The sequence below is a fragment of the Doryrhamphus excisus genome, chromosome 7 (assembly GCF_030265055.1).
Source record: "Doryrhamphus excisus isolate RoL2022-K1 chromosome 7, RoL_Dexc_1.0, whole genome shotgun sequence".
NCBI classification, from domain to species: Eukaryota; Metazoa; Chordata; class Actinopteri; order Syngnathiformes; family Syngnathidae; genus Doryrhamphus; species Doryrhamphus excisus.
This window is the reverse complement of record NC_080472.1, coordinates 11,216,654-11,242,982: the sequence shown is the minus strand read 5'-3', so window position 1 is coordinate 11,242,982 and position 26,329 is coordinate 11,216,654. Positions and strand designations below refer to the sequence as shown.

At 42.6% G+C, this 26,329-nt stretch overlaps 3 protein-coding genes across 7 annotated transcripts in view; 2 read left to right on the top strand and 1 right to left on the bottom strand.

Annotated features, from left to right (window-relative positions):
- The window catches only part of gabrb1 (gamma-aminobutyric acid type A receptor subunit beta1), a 25,372-nt gene extending 21,249 nt beyond the window's left edge, over positions 1-4,123 (top strand). The window contains exon 10 of the mRNA XM_058078677.1: positions 2,070-4,123. Coding sequence (XP_057934660.1) covers positions 2,070-2,417 — 348 coding nt within the window. The 3' untranslated portion in view covers positions 2,418-4,123. The remainder of the gene's footprint in view (positions 1-2,069) is intronic.
- On the bottom strand, positions 3,338-6,032 carry commd8 (COMM domain containing 8). Of its 2 annotated transcripts, none has more exons than XM_058078684.1 (5): positions 5,872-6,032; positions 4,441-4,596; positions 4,204-4,356; positions 3,837-3,992; positions 3,338-3,657 (listed from the first exon to the last, which is right to left on the bottom strand). In XM_058078684.1, the coding sequence occupies exons 1-5, from the start codon at positions 5,914-5,916 to the stop codon at positions 3,613-3,615; spliced, it is 555 nt and encodes a 184-aa protein (XP_057934667.1). In that variant the 5' UTR covers positions 5,917-6,032; the 3' UTR covers positions 3,338-3,612. The 2 variants fall into 2 exon arrangements, with proteins under 2 accessions (XP_057934667.1, XP_057934668.1); XM_058078685.1 differs by having other exon boundaries at positions 3,837-3,956.
- On the top strand, positions 5,963-26,329 carry atp10d (ATPase phospholipid transporting 10D). 4 transcript variants are annotated; one of them, XM_058078673.1, is made up of 23 exons: positions 5,963-6,258; positions 6,326-6,357; positions 7,388-7,744; positions 9,333-9,527; positions 11,207-11,411; positions 12,925-13,010; positions 13,091-13,197; positions 13,272-13,403; positions 13,518-13,630; positions 15,203-15,455; positions 17,089-17,201; positions 17,618-17,809; positions 17,885-18,470; positions 20,403-20,509; positions 20,637-20,763; positions 21,347-21,531; positions 21,643-22,080; positions 22,433-22,558; positions 22,632-22,832; positions 25,257-25,337; positions 25,421-25,525; positions 25,640-25,827; positions 25,974-26,329. In XM_058078673.1, the coding sequence occupies exons 3-23, from the start codon at positions 7,428-7,430 to the stop codon at positions 26,167-26,169; spliced, it is 4,053 nt and encodes a 1,350-aa protein (XP_057934656.1). In that variant the 5' UTR covers positions 5,963-6,258; positions 6,326-6,357; positions 7,388-7,427; the 3' UTR covers positions 26,170-26,329. The 4 variants fall into 4 exon arrangements, with proteins under 4 accessions (XP_057934656.1, XP_057934658.1, XP_057934655.1 ...); XM_058078675.1 differs by having other exon boundaries at positions 5,963-6,357; positions 21,643-21,916; positions 22,004-22,080; XM_058078672.1 differs by having other exon boundaries at positions 5,963-6,357.

Sequence of the window (26,329 nt, the reverse complement as noted above, 5' to 3'; positions counted from 1 at the left end):
AAATCACCCATACTAGAATCAATGCCTTTTTATGCCAATTTTGCCATTTTGGTTAGGAATAATCACTTGTATGATATTTAGTATTATATTTAGGACCACACAAGAATGATTTCATGTTAGAAACATCTTCATTTTTCACTTTTTTACATTTTTGAAAAAGAAAATGACCCCGTACAACAATAGAAAATGGGAGGATCCATTGTGTGTTGCATAAAGGTAAGTTAAAAATGTGAATGGCATGGTATCAAAAATATGTTTTTTGAGGAATACCTGGAATATGAAATGATAACAATTTTTCATGACGAAGATATTTCAAGAAAACAACCTGACCGGGTCATTTTTGACCCACTTGTGGAAGGTTGGGGTAGTAACACGAAAACAAACATTTCTTAAAATGTATAAAAGGTAAGTTAAAAATGTGAACGGCATGATATCAAAAACATGTTTTTTGAGGAATACCTGGAATATGAAATGATAACAATTTTTCATTATAAAGATATTTCAAGAAAACAACCTGACCGGGTCATTTTTGACCCACTTATGGAAGGTTGGGGTAGTAACACAAAAAGAAAAATTTCTTAAAATGTATAAAACGTAAGTTGAAAATGTGAACGGCATGATATCAAAAACATGTTTTTTGAGGAATACCTGGAATATGAAATGATAACAATTTTTCATGACGAAGATATTTCAAGAAAACAACCTGACCGGGTCATTTTTGACCCACTTATGGAAGGTTGGGGTAGTAACACAAAAACAAAAATGTCTTAAAATGTATGAAACGTAAATTAAAAATGTGAACGGCATGATATCAAAAACATGTTTTTTGAGGAATACCTGGAATATGAAATGATAAAAAATTTTCATGACGAAGATATTTCAAGAAAACAACCTGACCGGGTCATTTTTGACCCACTTGTGGAAGGTTGGGGTAGTAACACAAAAACACACATTTCTTAAAATGTATAAAAGATAAGTTAAAAATGTGAATGGCATGATATCAAAAACATGTTTTTTGAGGAATACCTGGAATATGAAATGATAACAATTTTTCATTATAAAGATATTTCAAGAAAACAACCTGACCGGGTCATTTTTGACCCACTTATGGAAGGTTGGGGTAGTAACACAAAAAGAAAAATGTCTTAAAATTTATAAAAGATAAATTAAAAATGTGAACGGCATGATATCAAAAACATGTTTTTTGAGGAATACCTGGAATATGAAATGATTAAAAAAAAAAATCATTACGAAGATATTTCAAGAAAACAACCTGACCGGGTCATTTTTGACCCACTTATGGAAGGTTGGGGTAGTAACACAAAAACAAAAATGTCTTAAAATGTATAAAAGGTAAGTTAAAAATGTGAATGGCATGATATCAAAAACATGTTTTTTGAGGAATACCTGGAATATGAAATGATAACAATTTTTCATGACGAAGATATTTCAAGAAAACAACCTGACCGGGTCATTTTTGACCCACTTATGGAAGGTTGGGGTAGTAACACAAAAACAAAAATGTCTTAAAATGTATGAAACGTAAATTAAAAATGTGAACGGCATGATATCAAAAACATGTTTTTTGAGGAATACCTGGAATATGAAATGATAAAAAATTTTCATTACAAAGATATTTCAAGAAAACAACATGACCAGGTCATTTTTGACCCACTTATGGAAGGTTGGGGTAGTAACACAAAAACAAACATTACTTAAAATGTATAAAAGATATGTTAAAAATGTGAATGGCATGATATCAAAAAGATGTTTTTTGAGGAATACCTGGAATATGAAATGATACAATTTTTTCATTACGAAGATATTTCAAGAAAACAACCTGACCGGGTCATTTTTGACCCACTTATGCATCTAAGGGTTAAGCCACGTATGCGTACGAAGCTCCGACTATAACAAGAAAGGATAGAAGAAGATTGGAATGGATCTGGAGAAAGAGTGCAAGTCCCTCATCCTTTCCATCCAAAGTTGCTTTTAAACAGAATAATATTGTATAATATATCAAAATAATAGTCTTCAGCAGAAACAGTGACGCGGATTTTCATCTCCAGGTTGATGCTCACGGAAACATCCTTCTGACAAACCTGACGGGTGAGATTGGCGGAGGTGACATAATTGGCGCCCTGAACGACCCCCGGGCCACCATGTTCTCTTACGACAGCGCCAGCATACAATATCGCAAGCCCATGGCCGGCCGAAACCTGTACGGCCGGCCGGCCCTGGACAGGCCAGTGGGCCACAGGGGCCACAGGGGCCAACTGCGGAGGAGGGCCTCGCAGCTCAAAGTCAAGATCCCTGATCTCATGGATGTCAATGCCATAGACAAATGGTCACGGGTGGTTTTTCCAATCACATTTACCTTTTTTAACCTGGTCTATTGGCTTTACTACGTCCAGTAAGTCCGCCTTTGGACGTCTATTGGGCAGCTATGACCTTCTATGATTATACATTTATTATGTAAATACAATGAATTATACAGTATGTATGTATATAATGTATATACATGTTCATTTATGAATAATTATGGCTCTGTACACCCAACCAAAAGATAAATATTATAGTAAGGAAATTATGTACAAATGGGCGGAGCTGCAAACTTGTTTTTTGTCATCTCTCTTAGTGCATGTTCACAGAAGACAGCCTTTAATAGTATTATTATTATTATTATTATTGATCCAAATGCTCCTACATGCTAATCAGATTTGCTCTGCCTGGGAAAAGTGTAAGCTACACCTTCCCTGGCGTATGGAGTATTATTTGGAGCGGCTGGATCAGAGCAGGAGGGGATAGAAAAGAAAAAAAAATTCAAAGAGGACTATGTCAGCAAATGTCAATGATGGTTATAAAGGTATTTTTAATACGGTGTATAAATATATTTATTTTCCAAAAGAAATATACAGATTTTTTTTTTCCTTTCTTGGTTTTGCTTCAAAACCTGTTATGTATATCTATATTAATATTAGAAAATGTTACCATTACTCCAAAATAAAGATTAATTAAGAGCAAGCTGCATGAATACACGCTGCAGAATGAAGTCTGAATAGAAGAGGAGTTTTGCCGTGATTTTAACATCATGTAATGTCAGGTACACATACTGGTCCTTGGGCAGGGACCTGGTAGAGTCCACAATAAGTCTGGAACTGTTTTCCTTGTACCGTGAGAAGAGAGCTTATCTATTTGACCTTGGTGGTTTGTTCAGGAATTACAGAATATCTACACCGTAGATTCACAAAAAAACAAGTTGGTCTAACTCATGCCATGGAGGGCCGAGACACCAAAGCAGGTGATATTAATGATCAACAAAACTAAAGATGATTGATGATTTTTTTCATAGCACAATATTTATTGAAGGGGGAATGTATATTGCAAACATGTATTAAACATGTATTTCTTGACAAGCAAATACCAAGAGCCCTGACCTCTCACCCGACTGTCAGCAAGGCAACATCTTCCCATGAGTCTGGACACGGACAGCCACGGTATTTAAATGTACCTAGCTTATTTGCTAAACTGGACCTCTAGATGTTCATTCCTCAGCTCGTGAGTCAGGTTCTCTCCCTTGACTGATGTTCCACGTCGGACGTGTGAGGAGGATCAGTGCTCTACAATATTTTCAGTGTTTGTCAATTGTAGGACCACCTGTGAAGATACAGAAACAATCTGTTAACGTCCCAAAGTGATCAATAATGGTGATCAGTGATGATTTTCGTAATGATAAATCCACTCCACAAGCTCAGGCTTCCACTGATTCAGCGGGTGAGTTATTGAGCAGGGACCCCTGCTGGAGAGGGCCAATGTGGAATGGAGTATTTGCGTACCTTATTAGCCGCCTCTAGTGAACTAATCAGTGTAGTAAGCTCCTCTTTGTTTGTCTCCACGGTGATGGGCTTGAAGGTCCCGTTCTCTCTTATGTCCAGACTGAGGCTGAGCAGGGGAGTCTGAAGAGACGAGATCTTGTCACTGGACAGCGCCAACTGGGGGCAAGAACACCAAACGGCACATGAAAGGAGATGTTTGAGTTCCGCAGTGGAGGTAAAAGGTGTTCGCCTTATGTTGGTGATGGTTTGATGCTGAGACACATTAGTTTGCTTTACATTGATTATTGGGGGGGAAATGCTTTCAAAGGAGAACAAACAGGAAGGAACGTATTTCTTGTGAGAATGTTCCCTTACAAAGCTACTTCACCTTAAGCTGCCAGTCAAAGTCTTGTAGCGTAGCAGAAGTGATGGAGTTAGTTCCATCAAGCAGAGCGTGCCGAATGTCTTCCTTTCTGGCTTTAAGCACGTGGAGCACAGCCTCTGAATGACTCCTGCTCATCTCTGGCAGCGCGGCGAGTACCTGAAAACGAGCAGGAGAAGGACTAAACGTTGGCGGTCTCACCGGTCGGCATCTGCTCAGCGTGCCATTACTTTGCCGTCTCACCTCCTCATCTGAGCTGTTGTTGCCGACTGCCCGGCGGAAGACTGCTGACAAAGAGTTGAGGAGATCCTGCCATTCCTCCAGGCTCCACGTGGCGGCGTAGTCCCCCCTGCGAGGGGGCTCCTGCCCACAGAGTCCATCCACCACCCGATGACACAGCTGCACAGACACGGAACAAATGCGGTTCTATTTGCTGCTTCGGGATAATCAACTTGCGTACAATCTTCTAAACACAGTTTTTAACACCATTAGAGCCCTCTAGACATGAAATAACAGCCCTATAGCTATCTTAACACTCGTGTTAACCCTGTTGCACAGTTATGAGAAATTGACAAAAGTTCATTCATTCATTTTCTACCGCTTATCGTCACGAGGGTGCTGGAGCCTATCCCAGCTGTCTTCAGGCGGGGTACACCCTGGACTGGTGGCCAGCCAATCCCAGGGCACATATAGACAAACAACCATTCACACTCACATTCATACCTATGGCTAATTAACCTAGCATGTTTTTGGAATGTGGGAGGAAACCGGAGTACCCGGAGAAAACCCACGCATGCACGGGGAGAACATGCAAACTCCACACAGAGATGGCCGAGGGTGGAATTGAACCCTGGTCTCCTAGCTGTGAGGTCTGCGCACTAACCACTCGACCACCGTGTCGCCTTCCCAAAAGTTATCACCACCAAAAGCATAAATATCGCCGCCAAATACTGAGAGTGTAAATGTGATTATTATACTAACTCCACTATTTTGAATTATGAACACTCAACATTGTGCAGCTATGACATCTTATAACTTTCTAAATGTTGATTTCGGGGGACAAACCATTTATCTTGGTTTATTGTTAGAATAAAGAAGTGTTTTGTTGTAGTTGATCGATACCTCAGTGTTTATTCAACTAGCAAATACTAAAATATAAGACGGGCAGGTTACTTTACAGAGTACAGAGTACTACAAAAGTACTCAAAAGTGAACCAATGTATTCTCTAGCAAATTAGTCGCCACTCGAATTGTAACGCTGCCCAAATTATTCTTTGTTTCGTGCTAACATGTCCACCAAGATGTCAACAAATGGCGACTCCATCACCAGTGAGATGAACCAGTCAATTATATGGCCCAGTTTGGCCCGTGTTGCCATGGTGATAGAGCTGCTTCAAAAGAAGTGGCAAGCCTGGCTTTACATTCTACACACTTTCTAACCCACTAAACTCGCATAGTACGTCTCCTTAGTTTAGCGTAGTAGTGTTCAACTTAAACTGTATTTACATGGCTTTCATCATATCAAGACACCATAACAATATATGGCTATAGTGGCTATATATGGCTATATAGGCCATACACTAACACTATACGATCGGATATAAAGGAGCTCCATTTAGTCACCATAACATGCATATAAATGTAGTGTAAACACTGTAAATACTACATACGTACTTGAAGGCACTCTGTAGCAGGCAACCTAGCTAGTTTTATCACCATATTTTACTCCCGGGTTCTCGCTCCTCCACTTCCGCTTTCTCATCAGCTGACACACAGCCGCGGCAGGTCACGTGACTGGACACGAGACATTGCAATACTGAATGAGAATACAAGATACCAAAGGGATTAGTGATGTAAAGGATCATTTCCATCATATTTTAACTGAAACTTTCCCCGCACTGTACACACGCTAGCGGCCGGTAGCGTTTGGCAATGAAAGGCTGCTTTTAGCCGCCAGGTCCCTCAGAAGCGGAAGGGTGCATCTTGCGGGGGACCAAACAATACGCCGACGGTTGTGGTGCTGTTCGGTATGCTAGGAGCGGACCGTCTGGTCTGGTACAGGTAACAAGACTTGTTCCTAGGGATTGTTGGACCCAAATGAGTTCTCTCACGGCGGTCTTACTTCTAGGAATCAAGCTTCGAATGGACGTTAAAAGCAGGGTAAGTCTGCCATGACACGACAGCAACGTCTTCGATACACGGTACCACGATATACGGTATCTTATTATTCATTCCTTGGCTTGCATTGATGCTGGTAAACAACTGTTTACATTTGTATTTCTTTAACACCGCATGTCTTTAAATGACTTAATTCATTCAAGTCAAGGAGATGAATTCCTCATATAGCTGTCAACATGGGTGGGTTATGATTTATTAAGTGTGTGATACATATGTGTTACATTTTTGTATATTATTTTCTATTCAAGCAAAAGAAATGCTTGCCTTTAAAAAATATGGTAATGATAATGGTTTAATTTCATTTGAACATGCATCAGATCACAATTGAGTGCATCCCATAATCAGTTCCCAGTTCCACATGTCCAAAAGGAGTAGGAAGAAGCAAAGCTTATTAAATCCTACCCCTCCATCTGGTACTTTTACAATCACTAACTGTTACATTTGTTCACTTCCTGCTTTCCATAATACAGTTTAAGGTTTTGTTTTTTTTTATAATGCACCTCGTACCGAAGTACTCGGTGATATGAGCATCCAATGCCATAATGGGTACCATAGTAAGTGTCAATATAGTGATATATATAGCACATCATGACTGGTTCAAGACTCTTCATCCTTGTATTTATTGTTTGATATAAATAAAATAGAAAATAAGAATAGAAATAAATAAAATGTAAACTACATTTTAATAAAGTGTAGCTGCAAAATTCTCTCAAAATAATTTTTAAACAGACAGATTTTAACAATTGAACAGGTTTACATTTTCTATAATTTTACACAGTCCTGCCAGAATTTGAAACCCATTTCTTTGGATTTATGTTCATTGTGGAGGAAGCGGCCTCGCCGCTCTATGTGGAGCGAAACATGTCCGAAATGTACAGGACCACTGCCCTTGGACCTGGAGAAGCTCCTGTCAATAAAAAAAGCTGTAATTTCCTCACTGACTCCTCTCAGATGGCCAATGATTGGCCGGTTTGTACATGTGATGCAATACATGACTTTTCTTATGTCACAGGAAGAGGACCTAATTGAAGTCCAGAGTGGACGGAGAGTGGATGAAGAATAGAAGCCAACCTGCTGCACGGATGGAACGCCTCCACTCTGTGCAGCGTCGATGTTGGCAGCTCTTAGCACGAGAACCGGGCCGAGGTCGGTACTCGACCCATGACGACCTGCACACCAAAGGTTCACTGGATTCCCACATCCCGCTGCAGAAATGGAGAGAGACGAGAAGAAGCATTTTGGCTGGCCAGGGCCACCGGCAGCACGAGGTCAAAGACATGGCCAGAGGTTACCAGGGCAACGCCATCTGCACTACCAAGTACAGCATATTGACCTTCATCCCCTTGAACTTGTTTCAGCAGTTTCGCAGGTAAGACTGCAAGCTTTTTAAGGGGTGCAAGGACGGGTGCGTGGTGAATACATCTCCTTGTAAATGTCTGACTTTAAAGGTGATGACATGTCGTTGTACGTACTGTACACATACTGTACACAATGTCACAAACGTGAGTTCACCCATCACATTGCATTATGTAGCTTTTCAAGGGACAACACTGTATAGCTGTTCCCATGAAATATGCAGAAATGGTAATGGTAATGGTAATGGTAATGGTTTAATTTCATTTGAACATGCATCAGATTACAATTGAGTGCATCCCATAATTAGTTCCCAGTTCCACATGTCCAAAAGGAGTAGGAAGAAGCAAAGCTTATTAAATCCTACCTCTCCATCTGGTACTTTTACAATCAGTAACTGTTACATTTGTTCACTTCCTGCTTTCCATAATACAGTTTAAGGTTGTTGTAATTTTTTGTCCCGTACGAGGTGATATGACCATACAATGACATGATGGTTACCATAGTAACTGTCAATATAGTGACATATATAGCACATCATGACTATTATGAGTTCTTTTTCTTTCATATTATGTATTTAATATTTCACCAAAAATGAAATTTTTCCTCAAAATATTACATTATTCTAGTAAAATTGCTAAATTATTAGCTTTATTTTTTTTTATTACTGCAGATCTTTCCATTGTTCCATCAGAATGTACTAGGCCAGGGGTGGGCAAACTACGCTTTGGTTCCGATTTTCTACAAGAAAAGCTCTGATAAAACATTCCACTGTTCTCAAATGTCTTCATTTTTATTTTTCTACACAAAATAAGATCAAGAATAAAGAAAATCAATCAATCATTCAGTAATAAATAAATAAATAAATATAATAATAATAATAAAAGGGCAAATAATAAAAAGTTAAGAAACCACATATAGTTGGTGGGTAGACAAATGATTTTTTTCAGATTAAAATGAACAAAGCATTATTAGAGCCCTGTAGACATGACAAAACACGACTATAGTCACATTTATACTCTTTTTATTTACAACATATTGCGCAACTGCAGGGTCTTGAGAAACATGCTAACTCGCAAACTAGAGAGCTAGCGACCTAAACGGTAGCCTCCAAGTTATTTCCTTTAAACTTAAATAGCCAAAAACTTACCACTTCCACACGGATAGGGAGGATAACTATTAACAGTTATTTAACCTTTAACATGAACATGAATCAAACGTAATAATTTTTTCTGGGTACATGATACCATACAGCATCCATATCAAACTTGCGCGGGCCGCACGAACATTAAACTTTCATATCAAGGCGAGGGCCTCAAACTAGTGTCGGGCCGCGTGTTTGAGACCCCTGCTGTACATACTGTACACAATGTCCCAAACATGAGTTCACCCATCACATTGCATTATGTAGCTTTTCAAGGGACAACATTGTATATCTGTCCCCATGAAATATGCAGAAATGGAGGAAAACAATGTCAACAAACAACAAAAAATGTCACATGTGAGGAACTGACTTTTGCTGATACGGTTAAAGCTGGTGTTTATTGCATTTATATTTATATGAAGTAACCAGATTTCATATGTTGCTATGGCCTTTTTTGCAGAGCGGCCAACCTCTACTTCCTGTTCCTGGCCTTGCTGAACTGGGTCCCGGTTGTTGAAGCCTTCCAGAAGGAAATTACCATGATTCCTTTGCTGGTGGTTCTTGCCGTCATCGCTGTTAAAGATGCCTTGGAAGACTACAGGCGCTACCTCTTTGACAAAAACATCAACAACAAAGTGGTGCAAGTGTATTGTGGGTGAGTTCAAGTCCCTTTCAGTGACCAGTGCAGACCTGCAACGTACTTTTGAAGCGCTACCGGTGCTTAAACGGTGCCTGACTATGTTTCCAATGTACCTGGACGCGCAGGCAACGCTGCAAACGCTGCAAATGACGTTGTATAGCGGCCTGTCACGATTCGGCGAATCGGAGCACCACGATGCGGCCATCGGATATATGTGAGGGAAATTTAATGGAAATGCATTGGAACGGGACTGGAGATTTTGTCCGAAATAGGCGAAATCCGTTATAAAAAATCCGATATATGCAATGAATTTTTATTGGAAATGCATTACAGAAAAATCTGTTCTTTTTTATCTGTCCGTTGTGAGCGAATTTCCGATATATCCGAGTCCGATATATCCGAGGTTTACTGTATTTGTTTTTTCCTTTTAATTGTGGTAATTGTTTTTAATTCTGTAAAGCACTTTGTGTTGCATGTCTTTGCAGGAAAAGTGCTATACAAATAAAGTTGATTTGATTTGGTATAACACCCCTTCCAGAGTAGAACAAGGTCCAGCCCCTCTTGAGGAGTTTGGTTCCAGAACCCAAACTCTAGGTCAAGGTGAGTCCGACTAGATATAGTCTCAACCTCGCCCAGGGCACCCTGCCCCCGCAGGTGGTGGCTCTACCAGGGGACAATAAATGAGGCAAATTGGACCGAACGCTGAACTCCCTGGTGGATTGTCCAAAGTTTATATGTCCACAAGATACTCCATCACAATCTTCATCAATCTTCCGTCTTTATGCTGAGTTGTAAAACATGAACCTTGTCCTTGTTTGCCGAATGTGTGGCTTTGAAAGGAGTGGCAGAGATTTCCTTCATGAGCTGAGCCGACTATTAGCTTTGTGTCACCACCTTGCCTGTCGTGGGCCAACGCGGCCCCTCATCCAGATGTTCACATTTCACGTTGGTTAGAAATCGTATCAAAGCGGCTTCAGAACAAAGCTTCTCATTTGAAAACGGAAACCTTCAGGCGGTTCTCCATGCCCTGGTGCAGTGGACTGAACGGGACTGAATGGATGGCTTGGAGCTTCTCCTTCATCTTCAACCGGCCGAGAAACGAAATCAAGTTATACAAAAGCAACAAAGTTCTCCTTCCTCTCCTTCTTACCCCAAAACGAGTTGGAGCATCTCCATCGCTTTGCCAATGTTTGCTTTGTGGCGTTGGTGGAAGCCTTCCAGACAGAGATCGCTGTGGTTCCTATTCAGCTGGTGCTCAAAGATACTTGGGAAGACTACCGCAGGTTTAGATTTGATCACCTGATTAACTTATCTGCTATGTTTACCGCAGGTCGGTTCTTCTACTAAGTCTTCTTATTCACATTTGAGTCGGTATCTAGCAGGGCTGGAACGGTTCCTGTATTTGTAATCAGGGTTTTTGCTGTGGGACTTTGGGTTTGGTACACGTCTAGCGATTAGCCATGCGGTCCACATTGGTTGCAGGACAGATGCCGCTTTTGGCGTCATGCGTCCATCCCAGTCTTTAGCTAGCAGGAGTACTGGTGAGAGATGGTGCCAAGGAGAACCTGAGACCTTCTTCCGTGGTTCAGTCTCCTCTTTGGGAACATTTGGCCTTCTTTGTGAAAAACCTAACTTTGTGTCACGCTTTGAACCCTGTGTCTTATTCAGTCATGTAATCTGTGGTCACGTTATAGCAAGAAGCAAGCCTACATGGAGAGATGCTGGAAAAACGTTCAAGTCGGGGACTTCGTTCGTCTGTCCTGCAATGACATCATCCCTGCTGACATTTTGCTGCTGCACTCCTCCGACGCTCGCGGCGTATGTTACATTGAGACGGCCAACCTGGATGGAGAGACCAACCTGAAACAGAGGCAGGTGGTTTCAGGCCTTCCACTGCAGGTACGCTTCATGTGAGGAGCTTTTTTCTTATTGTTCATGGCATATTTTGATTTTTGTTTTTTTTCCCAGTTCAGATTTGTTTTTAATTTTCATTTTAACTTTCTTGCAAAATCTCATAATTATAAAATTATTCCCACAAAATATTTTGACATTGCCGAAACACCCAAAATTCCCAAAATTAGAACTTGTTTTGTTTCTTATCATATTATGGTAATGGTTTAATTTCATTTGAACATGCATCAGATTCCAATTGAGTGCATCCCATAATCAGTTCCCAGTTCCACATGTCCAAAAGGAGTAGGAAGAAGCAAAGCTTATTAAATCCTACCCCTCCATCTGGTACTTTTATAATCACTAACTGTTACATTAGTTCACTTCCTGCTTTCCATAATACAGTTTAAGGTTTTTTTTTTGTAATTTTTTTTCCCGTACGAGGTGATATGACCATACAATGACATAATGGTTACCATAGTAACTGTCAACATAGTGATATATATAGCACATCATGACTATTATGAGTTCTTTTTCTTTCATATTATGTATTTAATATTTCACCAAAAATGACATTTTTCCTCAAAATATTACATTATTCTAGTAAAATTGCTAAAATTGCTAAATTATTAGCTTTATTTTTTTTAATTACTGCAGATTTTTCCACTGTTCCATCAGAATGTACTAGGCCAATAAAAAATAAAACAGCCGTGCCGCACTTTGGACACCCCTTTTTTAATGTTGGAATTTGTTCACTTCCTGCATACTGTACATCAGGGGTCTCAAACTCAATTTACCTAGGCCACTGGAGCTAGGGTCTGGGCGAGGCTGTGCCGCATCAGGTTTTCCAAAAAAAAACCCCAAAAAATGCATTTAAAAACAGAAAAATGAATAAACTTTGCTTTGGTTCCGATTTTATACAAGAAAAGCTCTGATAAAACATTCCACTGTTTTTTTTTTTTAATTTTAAAATTTTGTAATTTTTTGTCCCGTACCGAAGTACAAGGTGATATGACCATACAATGACATAATGGTTACCATAGAAACTGTCAATATAGTGATATATATAGCACATCATGACTATTATGACTTCTTTTTCTTTCATATTATGTATTTAATATTTCACCATTCTTCCTTAAAATATTACATTATTTTCGTAAAATTGCAACTTTTTGTCTAAATATTTTAGCTTTATTTTTTTTTAATTACTGCAGATTTGTCCATTGTTCCATCAGAATGTACTGGGCCAATAAAAAATAAAAGAGCCGTGCCGCACTTTGGACACCCCTTTTTTAGGGTCACAATCAGGCAATTAGGCCAGTGTTTTCATTGGTCAAAAGTAACCCCAAATGTCGGAAACCTCATTATTCAAACTGTGTGTGTGTTGTTCGTGTAAAGTCATCTAATGTCATTTCATCAATATCACATTCAATTACAAATTGAAATAATTGTAAATGACATACACTTACAGTTATGTGTGTATAATATCACATAATATCATTCGATTTTATTTTTTTTCCAGGGAGTGGAGTTTACGCCCGAAAGCTTCCACGGCCGTATCGAATGTGAGAATCCCAACAACGACCTGGGCAGGTTCCGAGGTTTCATGTAAGAACAGAAAGGAGGTCCGCATTGGTGCGTTTATGTGATATTTGCTGGATTGGAACTGGAAAGTGTGTCTTCCTCAGGGAGCACCCCAATGGGACTCGTGTCGGCCTGCACAACAACAACCTGCTGCTGAGAGGTTGCACCATTCGTACTACAGAGACCGTGGTGGGCATCGTGGTCTATGCTGGTAAGACCACGGCACGGCATCAAAGGTTACGTCTGAGTTCATGCTAGTCCATGCTACCCTCCTATGCGGTACAGGACATGAAACCAAAGCTCTGATGAACAACAGCGGGCCAAGATATAAATGGAGTCAGCTGGAGAAGCGCCTGAACGTCGATGTCCTGTGGTGCGTGTTGCTGCTCTTCGTCATGTGTCTCACTGCTGCTGTTGGTGCGTACCCACTCTGACACGCAAAGGACACGTTTAACACAACGTTCATCAAGGTCATGGCGGTGGTTGCTGTTTCTAAGATGGCTCCGTGTGGATATGCCACTGCTTCCTCAGGTCATGGCCTCTGGCTGAAGAAGCTCCAAAATGCCGTCTTTGTGACTGATGAGGAGACACCTCCTGCCCTGGCTGGCTTTTACGTCTTCTGGACCATGATCATCGTGTTACAGGTACAATGTCGGTACATTTCCTCAAAGCACTATTTAGTTTTGTCTCACGCAGAGACGCAAAGTCGCATGTTCAGTTAAACCTGCAAGGAACGTTGACCTTGAAACTTTCCTAAAATATTTCCTAAGATTGTAAACAAGTGGGGGTCCAATGGGGACTTAACCTGTCTCCTTTTTATCAGCAGACACCCCGAGGGCCGATGTGGTTCAAACAATATGATAACAATCATTTATACTGCTGTACATTGCTATTGGGAATTTCTCTTGGAGATGAATAAACCCACCCACCCTACCCATCCAACCGTCAATCCGACCATCCACCCATCCAACCGTCAATCCGACCATCCACCCATCCAACCGTCCATCCGACCATCCATCTATCCACCCATCCAACCGTCCATCCAACCATTCAACCGTCCATCTGACCACCCATCCATCCGTCTATCCACCCATCCAACCGTCCATCCGTCTATCCACCCATCCGACCATCCACCCATCCAACCGTCCATCCGACCACCCATCCATCCAACCGTCCATCCGACCATCCATCCAACCGTCCATCCGACCATCCATCCAACCACCCAACCATTCAACCGTCCATCTGACCACCCATCCATCCGTCTATCCACCCATCCGACCATCCACCCATCCAGCCGTCCATCCGACCACCCATCCATCCAACCGTCCATCCGACCACCCATCCATCCATCTATCCACCCATCCAACCGACCATCCGACCATCCATCTATCCAACCGTCCATCCGACCAACCACCCATCCAACCGTCCATCCGACCACCCATCCAACCGTCCATCCGACCATCCATCCATCCACCCAACATCATCATCCACCCATCCAACCGTCCATCCGACCATCCATCCATTCAACCGTCCATCCGCCCATCCATCCATCTGTCTATCCACCCATCCAACCGTCCATCCGTCTATCCGACCATCCGCCCATCCATCCGTCTATCCACCCATCCGACCACCCATCCATCCAACCGTCCATCCGACCAACCACCCATCCATCCATCCATCCGTCTATCCACCCATCCAACCATCCACCCATCCATCCATCCAACCATCCGCCCGTCCATCCATCCAACCATCCATCCACCCATCGTCATCCATCCATCCACCCAGCCATCCATCCAACCGTCCATCCAACCAACCATCCATTCAACCGTCCATCCAACCATCCATCCATCCATCCACCCAGCCATCCATCCAACCGTCCACCCAACTGTCCATCCAACCAACCATCCAATATGAAGAGTTATAAATGACGCTTCATCTTCAACTACATTGTTATTGATACGCCTGACATGACGTAACTTTTTACAATAGTAACTTCCAGTGGGGACGATCGCTCAGCCAAAAGTAGCAAGTTTTAAAAAGAGCGGACTGCAAACCTCTACACTACAACATGGGCAGCAATCCACAATCAATATTTATCTCCAATAATAACCAAAACATCTAACTTTGGATAAAATACATCTAGCATGTATCTACGCCTGAATAAGCCACGTATGCCATCCGCCATCTTGCCAATAAACATAGTCATGTGTTCCCAGGTGCTGATCCCCATCTCTCTCTACGTGTCCATCGAAATAGTGAAGCTGGGCCAAATCTACTTCATTCAAAACGATAAAGCCCTCTACAACGAGCATGCGGACTGCAGGATCCAGTGTCGGGCTCTCAACATCACCGAGAACCTGGGTCAGATCCAGTACTTGTTCTCTGATAAGACTGGAACTCTCACTGAGAACAAGATGGTGTTTTGCCGTTGCAGTATTCATGGGATCGAATATCCTCATGCGGAAAACGGTAAGTACCGCTTAACATTTCTATTTAAAATTCCCCTCTAGTGTACAAGCAATGGGATTCGTACAAAGACGACAACTACGCCGCCACCCTTTATTGGCGTGTCAAAGTGTGTCGTACGTCATTGGCAGATTACTTTGCTGACATTTGACTGACACGCATCAGCAGTCTGCCAGAACCGGTCCTGATGGGGTATGAATAGAAATAGACCACACAGAGCTTTACATCCATAAAGACACACTGCAGCCCTCGGAAGGCTCGGAATACTCAAATCATTCCTCCGGTTTCCTCAGCGGGATGTCCCAGTTGTCATGTCGTATCTCCAACGTGACGATTGACTGATGTGATGTAATGTCTCACGTCATCAATGTACAGTAAACCTCGGATATATCGGATTCAATTGTTCCCACTGGTTTTGTCCGATATTAGCGAAATCCGTTATATGCGTATACCGGAAAATGTCAGTTTTACGCATATATCGGATTTATATCCGGTATATGCGTAAATCGGATTTTATCCGTTATAAAAAGGCACTTCCTTGACTATGTTTCCAATGTACCTGGACACGCAGGCAACGCTGCAAACGCTGCAAATGACGTCGTATAGCGGCCTGTCACGATTCGGCGAATCGGAGCGCCACGATGCGGCCATCCGATATATGCGAGGGAAATTTAATGGAAATGCATTGGAACGGGACTGGAGATTTTGTCCGAAATAGGCGAAATCCGTTATAAAAAATCCGATATATGCAATGAATTTTTATTGGAAATGCATTACAGAAAAATTGGTTCTTTTTTATCTGTCCGTTGTGAGCGAATTTCCGATATATCCGAGTCCGATATATCCGAGGTTTACTGTAGTATTACCCATGCCTGGTGACCACAATACTACATTCATTCATTCATTTTCCACCGCTTTTTCCTCACGAGGGTTGCGGGGGTGCTGGAGCCTATCCCAGCTGTCTTCGGGCGAGAGGCGGGGTACACCCTGGACTGGTCGCCAGCCAATCACAGGGCACATAGTATAGACAAACAACCATTCACACTCACATTCATACCTATGGACAATTTGGAGTGGCCAATTAACCTAGCATGTTTTTGGAATGTGGGAGGAAACCGGAGTACCCGGAGAAAAGCCACGCATGCACGGGGAGAACATGCAAACTCCCCACACAGAGATGATGGCCGAGGGTGGAATTGAACCCTGGTCTCCTAGCTGTGAGGTCTGCGTGCTAACCACTCGTCCGCCATGCCGCCCACAATACTACATATGAGTAGTATTGTTTTACTACTGATAGACCATAGTCAACAGCAATCATTCATTCATCTTTGAAAAGCTGAGCAAAGGGCCCTGTGATTGGCTGGCCACCAGTCCAGGGTGGACCCCGCCTCTCGCCTGAAGACAGCTGGGATAGGCTCCAGCACCCCAGACCCTGGTGAGGATAAGCGGTAGAAAATGAATGAATGAAGGGATTGATCTAGCGAGGGATGACTATGCAGTATCTTAACATGTTAGCATAGCTACATGTGTTGCTTTACACAATTCCCTCACTGGGAAAGCTTTGCCCCCCCCGCCCCCCCCCCCTTCTTGACATATGAGGGGGTTACATTTCCGTGTTTTATGTGCTTGTCATCAGCTCGAAGACTCAAGTTGTACGAGGCGGAGAAGAGTGACGTCCCATCTGCCTGCGGCGGTGACTCTTCCTGCATCAACCCCAGCTCAGCGCATCCGCACACACTTCCTGTCGAGGTAGAGGAACTTTCAAACCACCTCCGCCCTACAAGCGGCGCTCGTCAAACACTCCTCAAACACACTTTGTTGTCCGCAAAGCTGTTTTTAATTGGGGTGAGCCATGCTGCAAATGAGCTAACCCCAGGGCTGCTGTAGCTACGTATGTACATTACCACCACCGGTTTCACTGTGGAGTGAATGAATAATGACTTTGTATTGAATTAGTACATTTTTGTGAAAGAACTATGATTTTTTTTTTTTTTTTTACAAATGGCTTCCATGGTTCCTATCATCTTCAAACTCCAAGGGACATTTTGCTAGAGATGTGATATTCTACTGTGGTAGCTCAACTACCATCTACGTATCATGGATGCTTTGGTCATGTTCTGTCCATGACGAGTCAACACTTATGGCTCCTGTATCTCATTCATCAGGCAAAGGAGGTGATACCAGACCCGGAGCTGGTGAAGAAATTGAGCCGTCTTCGCTCTCCACCGCTTCCTCAAGGTGTTGGCTCTTGTGAGACCACATCCCTTCAAGAAGCCGCCTCCATCATGGACTTTTTCCTGGCGTTGGCCGTCTGCAATACCGTCGTGGTCTCCTCTCCAAGCCAGCCTCCATACACGGTGAGAGAAACGCACCTCTGCAAATTGTGGTGGTCCAGTCATTGTGTCATGGCGGCAACTTCTCTATCCTTACAGGTAGCTGAGGCACAGACGTCTGGAGAAGATATGAAAATGACGTTCCATGGCGTCAGTTCATCATCTCTGTCAGCTTTTCCTACACTTGCACCTTCTGAAATAAGAGAAAAGCCTCGCTGCTCCAATAGTGTCCTCACACGAGAGAAGATGGCCACCTTCACATGCTCTCCTCCACCTGGTAGGACTACAGAGGCTGTAAACCACGAGGATAACGTTGAAACCTCCCAACGCAGGCGTAGGTTAGACTCCCCACACGAGGAGCAGGTGGAGAACTATAGCAAGAACGTGACGGCTGAACGTGACGCAGATGATGGACTGCTGTATGAGGCTGAGAGTCCAGACGAAGCAGCCCTGGTCCATGCCGCCAGAGCCTACCACTGCACGCTGCGGGGGCGGGGTGCAGACAGCCTCACCGTAAACCTGCCTGGGCTTGGCACTGTGGGCGTCCAACTCCTTCACGTCCTGCCCTTTGACTCCAACAGGAAGCGGATGTCTGTGGTGGTCCGCCACCCCGTCACTGGACAAGTGGTGGTCTACACCAAGGGAGCGGACTCGGTCATCATGGACCTGGCTGAGACACCGAAAGGTACTGGAGAACTACAGCAGGGTACCGTCATTTATGGGGCTTCATGGTGCATCAGGGTTCGATATCAGGCGTGCCCATTACGGCGGTCGCAAAGGGGATGCCCACATCATCTGCATCATAAACGTCACTTTGCAAATGTCGTACACCAGCAGTCACCTGATATGAAGCTCTTGTAGCAACGTATGCCGACATCAGACGTCCACAGTGACGCAGACTGCTGCTTCTATGGTTATCGTTACGATTACGGATAAACTAACGCAACGTTAGATGACTACATCTGTAGTAAATGTTGCCCATGGGCTAGTTACTGAAATCGGGAAAAGCCGGTCGTGTCATCGGCGCCGGTGGCGGCGTTGAACCCACTACTGAAATGTGTGTTTTCCACTTGTATTATTTCCACGATGAGTTGGGACCTCTTGGGCTGCATTTTGGTTTGCATAATCATAATAATTTTCATTCCATCATGATGAAACTAATGTTGTATGTGTAGCCATTTACACCAACATACTAATTATGGAATTACTGTATTTTCTGGACTATAAGTCACTCCGGAGTATAAGTCACACAAGGCTAAAAATGCATAATTAGGTAGATAAAAACATACATAAGTCGCACTGGAGTATAAGTTGCTTTTTTTGCGGGTAATTTATTTTACAAACTAACATAAAATGACCGAAATAGACATTACGTCTTGAGACACATGCTAACTCGCAAACTAGAGAGCTAGTGACCTAAAAGGTAGCCTTCAAGTTATTTCCTTTAAACTTAAACAGCCAAAAACTTACCACTTCCACACGGATAGGGAGGATAACTATTAACAGTTATTTAACCTTTAACATGAACATGAATCAAACGTAATCATTTTTTCTGGGTACATGATACCATACAGCATCCATATCAAACATTAAACTGTCATATCAAGGCGGGGGCCTCAAACTAGTGTCCTGCGGGCCACATTTGGCCCGCGGGCCGTGTGTTTGAGACCACTGCTCTGGAGTATAAGTCACAGGAACAGCCAACCTATGAAAAAAAAAGTGCGACTCATAGTCCGGGAAATACGGTATCATTCAAAGACGTCATGAATGACATGTAGTATTCTACACGGGTTACTCAGGGAGACACACAAGCACCAGACTCATTGCCAGAACAACAGGCCTTTATTGCAGGTTTGAATGATCTCGCAACAGACACAAAAACCCCGAGCACAGACTACTGTTGGAGCCGACGGAAAACACATTAACAGCAAGACAAGTCTTATTTATGTCTTAAGTGGCTTATTGTGTCTTATTTATGTATATATAATGTGTATATATATATATATATATATATATATATATATATATATATGAGTTTAAAAGGGACTATAGGGGTGTTACTTGATACCTACAGGGCTCTAATAATGTTACATCCATATTTACAAGGTTGAAAAGAGGTTTTCTGTGTTGTCGCTACAAAAGTATTCCATTTATTAATAAGGAATCCTACTTTGCGGAAATTCACTTATCACAGTCGGGTGTGAAATGTATAAACAGCAATAAAGGAGGGATTAGTGGAATGACTGAATTATGAATGAAAGAGATGTTGTGTGGGCGGCACGGCGGTCTAGTGGTCTAGTGGCGCAGACCTCACAGCTAGGAGACCAGGGTTCAATTCCACCCTCAGTTTGCATGTTCTCCCCGTGCATGCGTGGGTTTTCTCCGGGTACTCCGGTTTCCTCCCACATTCCAAAAACATGCTAGGTTAATTAGCCACTCCAAATTGTCCATAGGTATAAATGTGAGTGTGAATGGTTGTTTGTCTATATGTGCCCTGTGATTGGCTGGCCACCAGTCCAGGGTGGACCCCGCCTCTCAGACAGCTGGGATAGGCTCCAGCACCCCCGCGTGGAAAAAGTGGTAGAGAATGAATGAGATGTTATGTTGTCACGTTCAGGTGCAGAACAGGCAGCGGAGAACTCCGACTACATTCGAGAACAAACCCAGAAGCATTTAGACGGCTACGCTCGAGAAGGCCTTCGTACTCTCTGCATTGCTAAAAAGGTAACTATCTAATGGGGGGGGGGGCAGTTTTGATCATCAAGTGTAAGGTTGTAAGGTTTTTCACTATCTCATGAAACATTGTGGTGGACGCTAACGATGCTGAGCTGCTGTGACTTCCTGTTTCCAGGTGCTGGAGGAAGAGGAGTATGAGGCGTGGCTGCAGAGACATACGCTGGCCGAGAGCAGCATTGACAACCGAGACGAGCTGCTGTTTGATTCCGCAGAAAGACTAGAGACCAACCTCACTCTTTTGGGTAGGAGGACATCACGTTGATGTTGCGTACCCCTCTTTCCTCCCACTTATCCATTAGCCACTCCAAATTGTCCATAGGTATGAGTGTGAGTGTGAATGGTTGTTTGTCTATATGTGCCCTGTGATTGGCTGGCCATCAGTCCAGTTGGGATAGGCTCCACAACAAGGACAAGGACATCACGTGTGGAGGAACACAACAAAGGAACGATGAACGAGTTGTGTCCGACAGCAGCTCCTGTGTGGAAGTTTACTGTAGATGTCTTCTTCACGGTGGACCAGTGGTTAGCATGCAGGCCACACAGGCAGGAGATGGGAAGACATGGGTTCGATTCCCCATTTGGACATCTCTGTGTGGAGTTTGCATGTTCTCCCCGTGCATGCGTGGGTTTTCTCCGGGTTTCATTCCGTTTTTTTCCCACATTCCAAAAACATGCTAGGTTAATTAGCCACTCCAAATTGTCCATAGGTATGAATGTAAATGAGTCCAGCTGGGATAGGCTCCAGCATAATGATAGTGAGGATCAGATCACGGTGTCTCATGGTGCAACCCATAGTAGACCTAAAAGGTCCCTCTGGATCTCCAGGGACCACGGGCATCATGGACCAACTGCAGGAGGGCGTGCCAGAGACGATGGATGTTCTTCAAAGAGCCGGTATCAAAGTGTGGGTCCTGACTGGAGACAAACAGGAGACGGCCATCAACGTCGCCTATGCCTGTGGACTCATTCGTCCCGGTGACCGTCTTCTGACGGCCAACTGTGAAAGCAAGGTCAGGAGATGTTTAGGTTGGAGGTACCAAGTTTGGATGGTGCAGAAGGCTGGTGGAATACTCCATTGTTGATATTTCAGCTTCATGCTCCTCAGCTCTTTCTTCTTTTAGGAAGCCTGCGCTGAACTTCTGGAGGAGCTCAAACTGGAAGTGCAGCGTGAAGCGTACCCGAGTAGAAGGACTCCCGAGGAATCATCCTCAGGATTCATTTTAATCATAGATGGTCGGACGCTTGCTTGGGCCCTCAAAGAAGAAGCAAAGAGCCGCTTTCTGGAGGTGAGCAGCTCCTGCAAGGCTGTCATCTGCTGCCGCTCCACTCCGCTGCAGAAGAGCCAAGTGGTGCGACTGGTCCGGGACCAGCTCAACGTCATGACGCTAGCAGTGGGTAAGCACAGTGTAGCCCACTGCGGGGCACCCGACACCATACTGGTCTTGGAGCATCCATCCCATAGCAGGGCTGTGGTTCTCCTAGGGGACGGGGCCAACGATGTCAGCATGATCCAAGTGGCTGACGTGGGCATCGGGATATCCGGTCAGGAAGGAATGCAGGTATCCTCCTTTCTCCTGAAACGTCAATGGTCATGTGACCCATCTATCATGGCGCTAAGAAATTGGACAATTTGGAGTGGCCAATGAAGCTAGCATGCTAGCAGTACCTGTGCCACACACGCACGGGGAGAACATGCTAACTCCACACAGAGTTGCCCAAATGGGGAATCGAACCCAGGTCTTCCCACTGCCAGCATGTGTGGCCAGTATAGACCACCACCAAGGATCAAAGAAGACATCTACAGTAAACGTCCACACAGGAGCTGCTGTCGGACACAACTCGTTCATCGTTCCTTTGTTGTGTTCCTCCACACGTTGATGTCCTTGTCCTCGTTGTGTCTTTCTCCTCCAGGCTGTGATGGCCAGCGACTTTGCCATTTCCAGGTTCAAACACCTGAGGAAGCTGCTGCTGGTCCACGGCCACTGGTGCTTCTCTCGTCTTGCTAACATGATCCTGTATTTTATCTACAAGAATGTGGTGAGGGATCTCTTCCAGAACTTTTTCCTTACTTGGACTTTTATCCCTAAGAGTGTCCTCCTTTGTCCTCCAGATGTTTGTCAACCTGCTGTTTTGGTACCAGTTCTTCTGCGGTTTCTCTGGGAGCGTCATGACCAACTCCTGGGTTCTGATATTCTTCAACCTGATCTTCACCTCCGCTCCTCCGCTCGTCTACGGCATTCTCGATAAAGACGTCGCTGCAGATCGACTGATGCGAATGCCCGAGCTTTACCATTCTCCGCACGCCTCTCAGGTACGTACACGTACACGTACACGGCCAGCAGGGGTTCGATTCCAGATGGAAGTAACCAGGATGCCTTGGTTGTTTTTCACACTGCTGATTAATAAATAATCCAATGTAAGCATTATTATTATTATTATTATTAATGTATCCATTAATAATCCATTATTTTGGTACTCAATTCATCGTTTCTCTGATTTCAGCCTCTCAATATTTACTAATATTTAAATGCAAGGATGCAAAGGCCACCACCTTAACAGACTTTTTGTAATATTTCAAGAAATAACTCCATCAAAAAAAAAACATACAGAAAAACAAACAAAAAAATAAGTTGTGTGGACTCAATACTACTTCTATTTTTTTTAAACAAATTTGTCATTATTTTCTTGTATTTACAACAAAATTCTATGAAATAAACTAAAGTAAAATCAGAATTCTTCATCATTTTTGACCATATATTTGAAATATTATAATATTAAAATATATATATTTACATGTATTTACCCATAATTCACATTTAATATATACAAATAATTTTTCATTTGATTATTTTTAACTTATTACTTAAATATAAATTTAAAATAAAATATTATAAATTAATATTTATAATTAATAATAATTAATCATTTATAAATATTACTTAAAAATGAACAATTAATACCTAATAATTTAATATATAATTTATAATTATTAATTATAATTTCTAATAATAATATTATGCATTTTTAACTTTGTGCGACTTATACTCCGGAGCGACTTATATATGTTTTTATCTACCTAATTATGCATTTTTAACCTTGTGGGACGTATACTCCGGAACGACTTATATATGTTTTTATCTACCTAATTTTTTATCTACTTTGTGGGACTTATATAGTATGTTTTTTGTTTACCTAATTATGCATTTTTAGCCTTGGGCGACTTATACTCCGGAACGACTTATATATGTTGTTATCTACCTAATTATGCATTTTTAACCTTGTGCGACTTGTACTCCGGAGCGACTTATATATGTTTTTGTCTACTTTGTACGACTTACATATGTTTTTATCTACCTAATAATGCATTTTTAACCTTGTGCGACTTATACTCCGGAGCGACTTATATATGTTTTTATCTACCTAATTATGCATTTTTAACCTTGTGCGACTTATACTCCGGAACGACTTATATATTTTTTTGTCTACTTTGTGCGACTTATATATGTTTTTATCTACCTAATTAGGCATTTTTAACCTTGTGCGACTTGTACTCCGGAGCGACTTATATATGTTTTTATTAGGTAGATAAAAACATAGGTTACAAGGTTAAAAACGAGGTTAAAAATGCATAATTTTAACCTTGTGCGACTTATACTCCGGAGCGACTTATATATGTTTTTATCTACCTAATTATGCATTTTTAGCCTTGTGCGACTTATACTCCGGAACAACTTATATATTTTTTTGTCTACTTTGTGCGACTTACATATGTTTTTATCTACCTAATTATGCATTTTTAACCTTGTGCGACTTATACTCCGGAGCGACTTATATATGTTTTTATCTACCTAATTATGCATTTTTAACCTTGTGCGACTTTACTCCGGAGCGACTTATATATGTTTTTATCTACCTAATTATGCATTTTTAACCTTGTGGGACTTATACTCTGGAACGACTTATATATGTTTTTATCTACCTAATTATGCATTTTTAACCTTGTGGGACTTATACTCTGGAACGACTTATATATGTTTTTATCTACCTAATTATGCATTTTTAACCTTGTGCGACTTATACTCTGGAATGACTTGTATATGTTTTTATCTACCTAATTATGCATTTTTAACCTTGTGCGACTTATACTCCGGGATGACTTATATATTTTTTGATCTACTTTGTGTGACTTAATATATATAGTATGTTTTTTATCTACCTAATTATGCTTATATTATTAATTATTACTTATATTCCGGAGCGACTTATAGGGTAATAAAATAGGGTATATAAATATGTACACAACTTTTGCTGTTTTTGACCATGACTGCAGTTTTATTACAATTTTTAAAAACTATTTCAACTTTGCTCTTGTAAAATTTTCTTATAATTCTGACTTTATTTCCATATTTTGACTTTATTATTTTTACCCAACCTACTTGTCATAAAATGTAAATCCGTGTACAAACAAGCAAATGCTGTGTAGACACGAAGGAGCAGGATGGACCAACAGCGGCAGGGCCTTCATCTTGTACGTCTCTGGTGAACGTCCCAAGGAACAATGGTGGTCTCCACTTTGGGGACGTCAACCTCAGCCAGCCAGTCCGAGGACACCAGTGGCGATATTGAAGATGAAGATATTGTAATAAGTGATGGAAAATGGTGAAAGCCTTGGTTTGATGCTGCACCCCCCTTTCCAGTCATGGAAGAACCATGGGAGAACTTTGTCTGTCCTCAGGTCTACGCTTCGCTGGCCTTCTGGTTCACGGTCCTGGACGCCTTCTACCAAAGCCTGGTTTGCTTCTTTGTGCCTTATTTTGTAAGTACACGTTGCCATGTTGGAAGTTGGAATCCCGGTGTTGATGGGAGTATCCCGGTGTGACGTCGGCGTCCGTCCAACAGGCCTACGCTGGATCGGATGTCGGAGAGCTGTCCTTCGGGTCGCCCATCAACGCCTCGGCTCTTCTCATCATCCTGCTGCACCAAGTCATCGAGAGCCACACCCTGGTCAGATCACTGATGCCCTCCTTAAGTTCACATTTCCATGTCCAGTGTGGACTTTTAGAAGATCCGCATCAGAAGATCCGAGTGGTCCTTCTAATCTTGGCTGCTTCTTTGCAGACATGGATTCATGTTGGGGTGTTGGTGCTCAGCGGGGGGTCATACTTTGCCTTCGTGCTGATCTTCAGTGTTTGCTGTGTGACCTGCAGCCCCCCCACCAACCCCGTGGGTGTAGAAGTTCTCCAGATGTCCCATCCGCTCTTCTACATGGTGTGTGCTCTCACTACGGTGACGGCACTGTTGCCCAGGTATGACGGTCTGGCTAAAGACTTCATGTGATATGTAAGTCTTACTATAGGGATGCTATTTCATGCCTGCAGGGCTCTAATAATGTTAAAAGCCACATTGAGTCTGCATCGTTTGAGATGGCGTCCATGCATCTGTTCCTCTACAGATTCCTGTTCCGTGTCCTTTACAACACGATGCACGCGTCCGCCCCGAGGCAAGCGGCTTACGGGGACAGAGGGCGACGGGCGAAGTACCGGAGAAGGATGCGGCACCAGAACTTGAAGCTCTGCGTGGCCAACAGGCAGCCAGAGCATCCTGACGCCGCCAGCCTGGAGCTCAGCACAGAATCCGTCGTCTTTTGATCATATTGTAATATCATAGAAGTTCAAAGGTCAATCGGGAAATAAAGTCCTAATTATGAGACGGACATTTACTTTGAAGAGTCTAAATATTTAGAAAATATTAAGAAATGGGGCTGCACGGTGGTCGAGTGGTTGGCAGGGATGAAACCAGAAGTACATA

Bases quoted from the DNA above. Each gene is read 5' to 3' on its own strand.
- atp10d (XM_058078673.1), top strand. From the start codon at position 7,428: ATGAAGAATAGAAGCCAACCTGCTGCACGGATGGAACGCCTCCACTCT. The intron at 22,081-22,432 runs GTATCCTCCTTT...TTTCTCCTCCAG, and splicing joins CCGGTCAGGAAGGAATGCAG to GCTGTGATGGCCAGCGACTT. The intron at 25,526-25,639 runs GTCAGATCACTG...GCTTCTTTGCAG, and splicing joins TCATCGAGAGCCACACCCTG to ACATGGATTCATGTTGGGGT.
- commd8 (XM_058078684.1), bottom strand. From the start codon at position 5,916: ATGGTGATAAAACTAGCTAGGTTGCCTGCTACAGAGTGCCTTCAA. The intron at 3,993-4,203 runs GTGAAGTAGCTT...TCTTGCCCCCAG, and splicing joins ACTTTGACTGGCAGCTTAAG to TTGGCGCTGTCCAGTGACAA. The intron at 3,658-3,836 runs GTACGCAAATAC...GTATCTTCACAG, and splicing joins CACTAGAGGCGGCTAATAAG to GTGGTCCTACAATTGACAAA.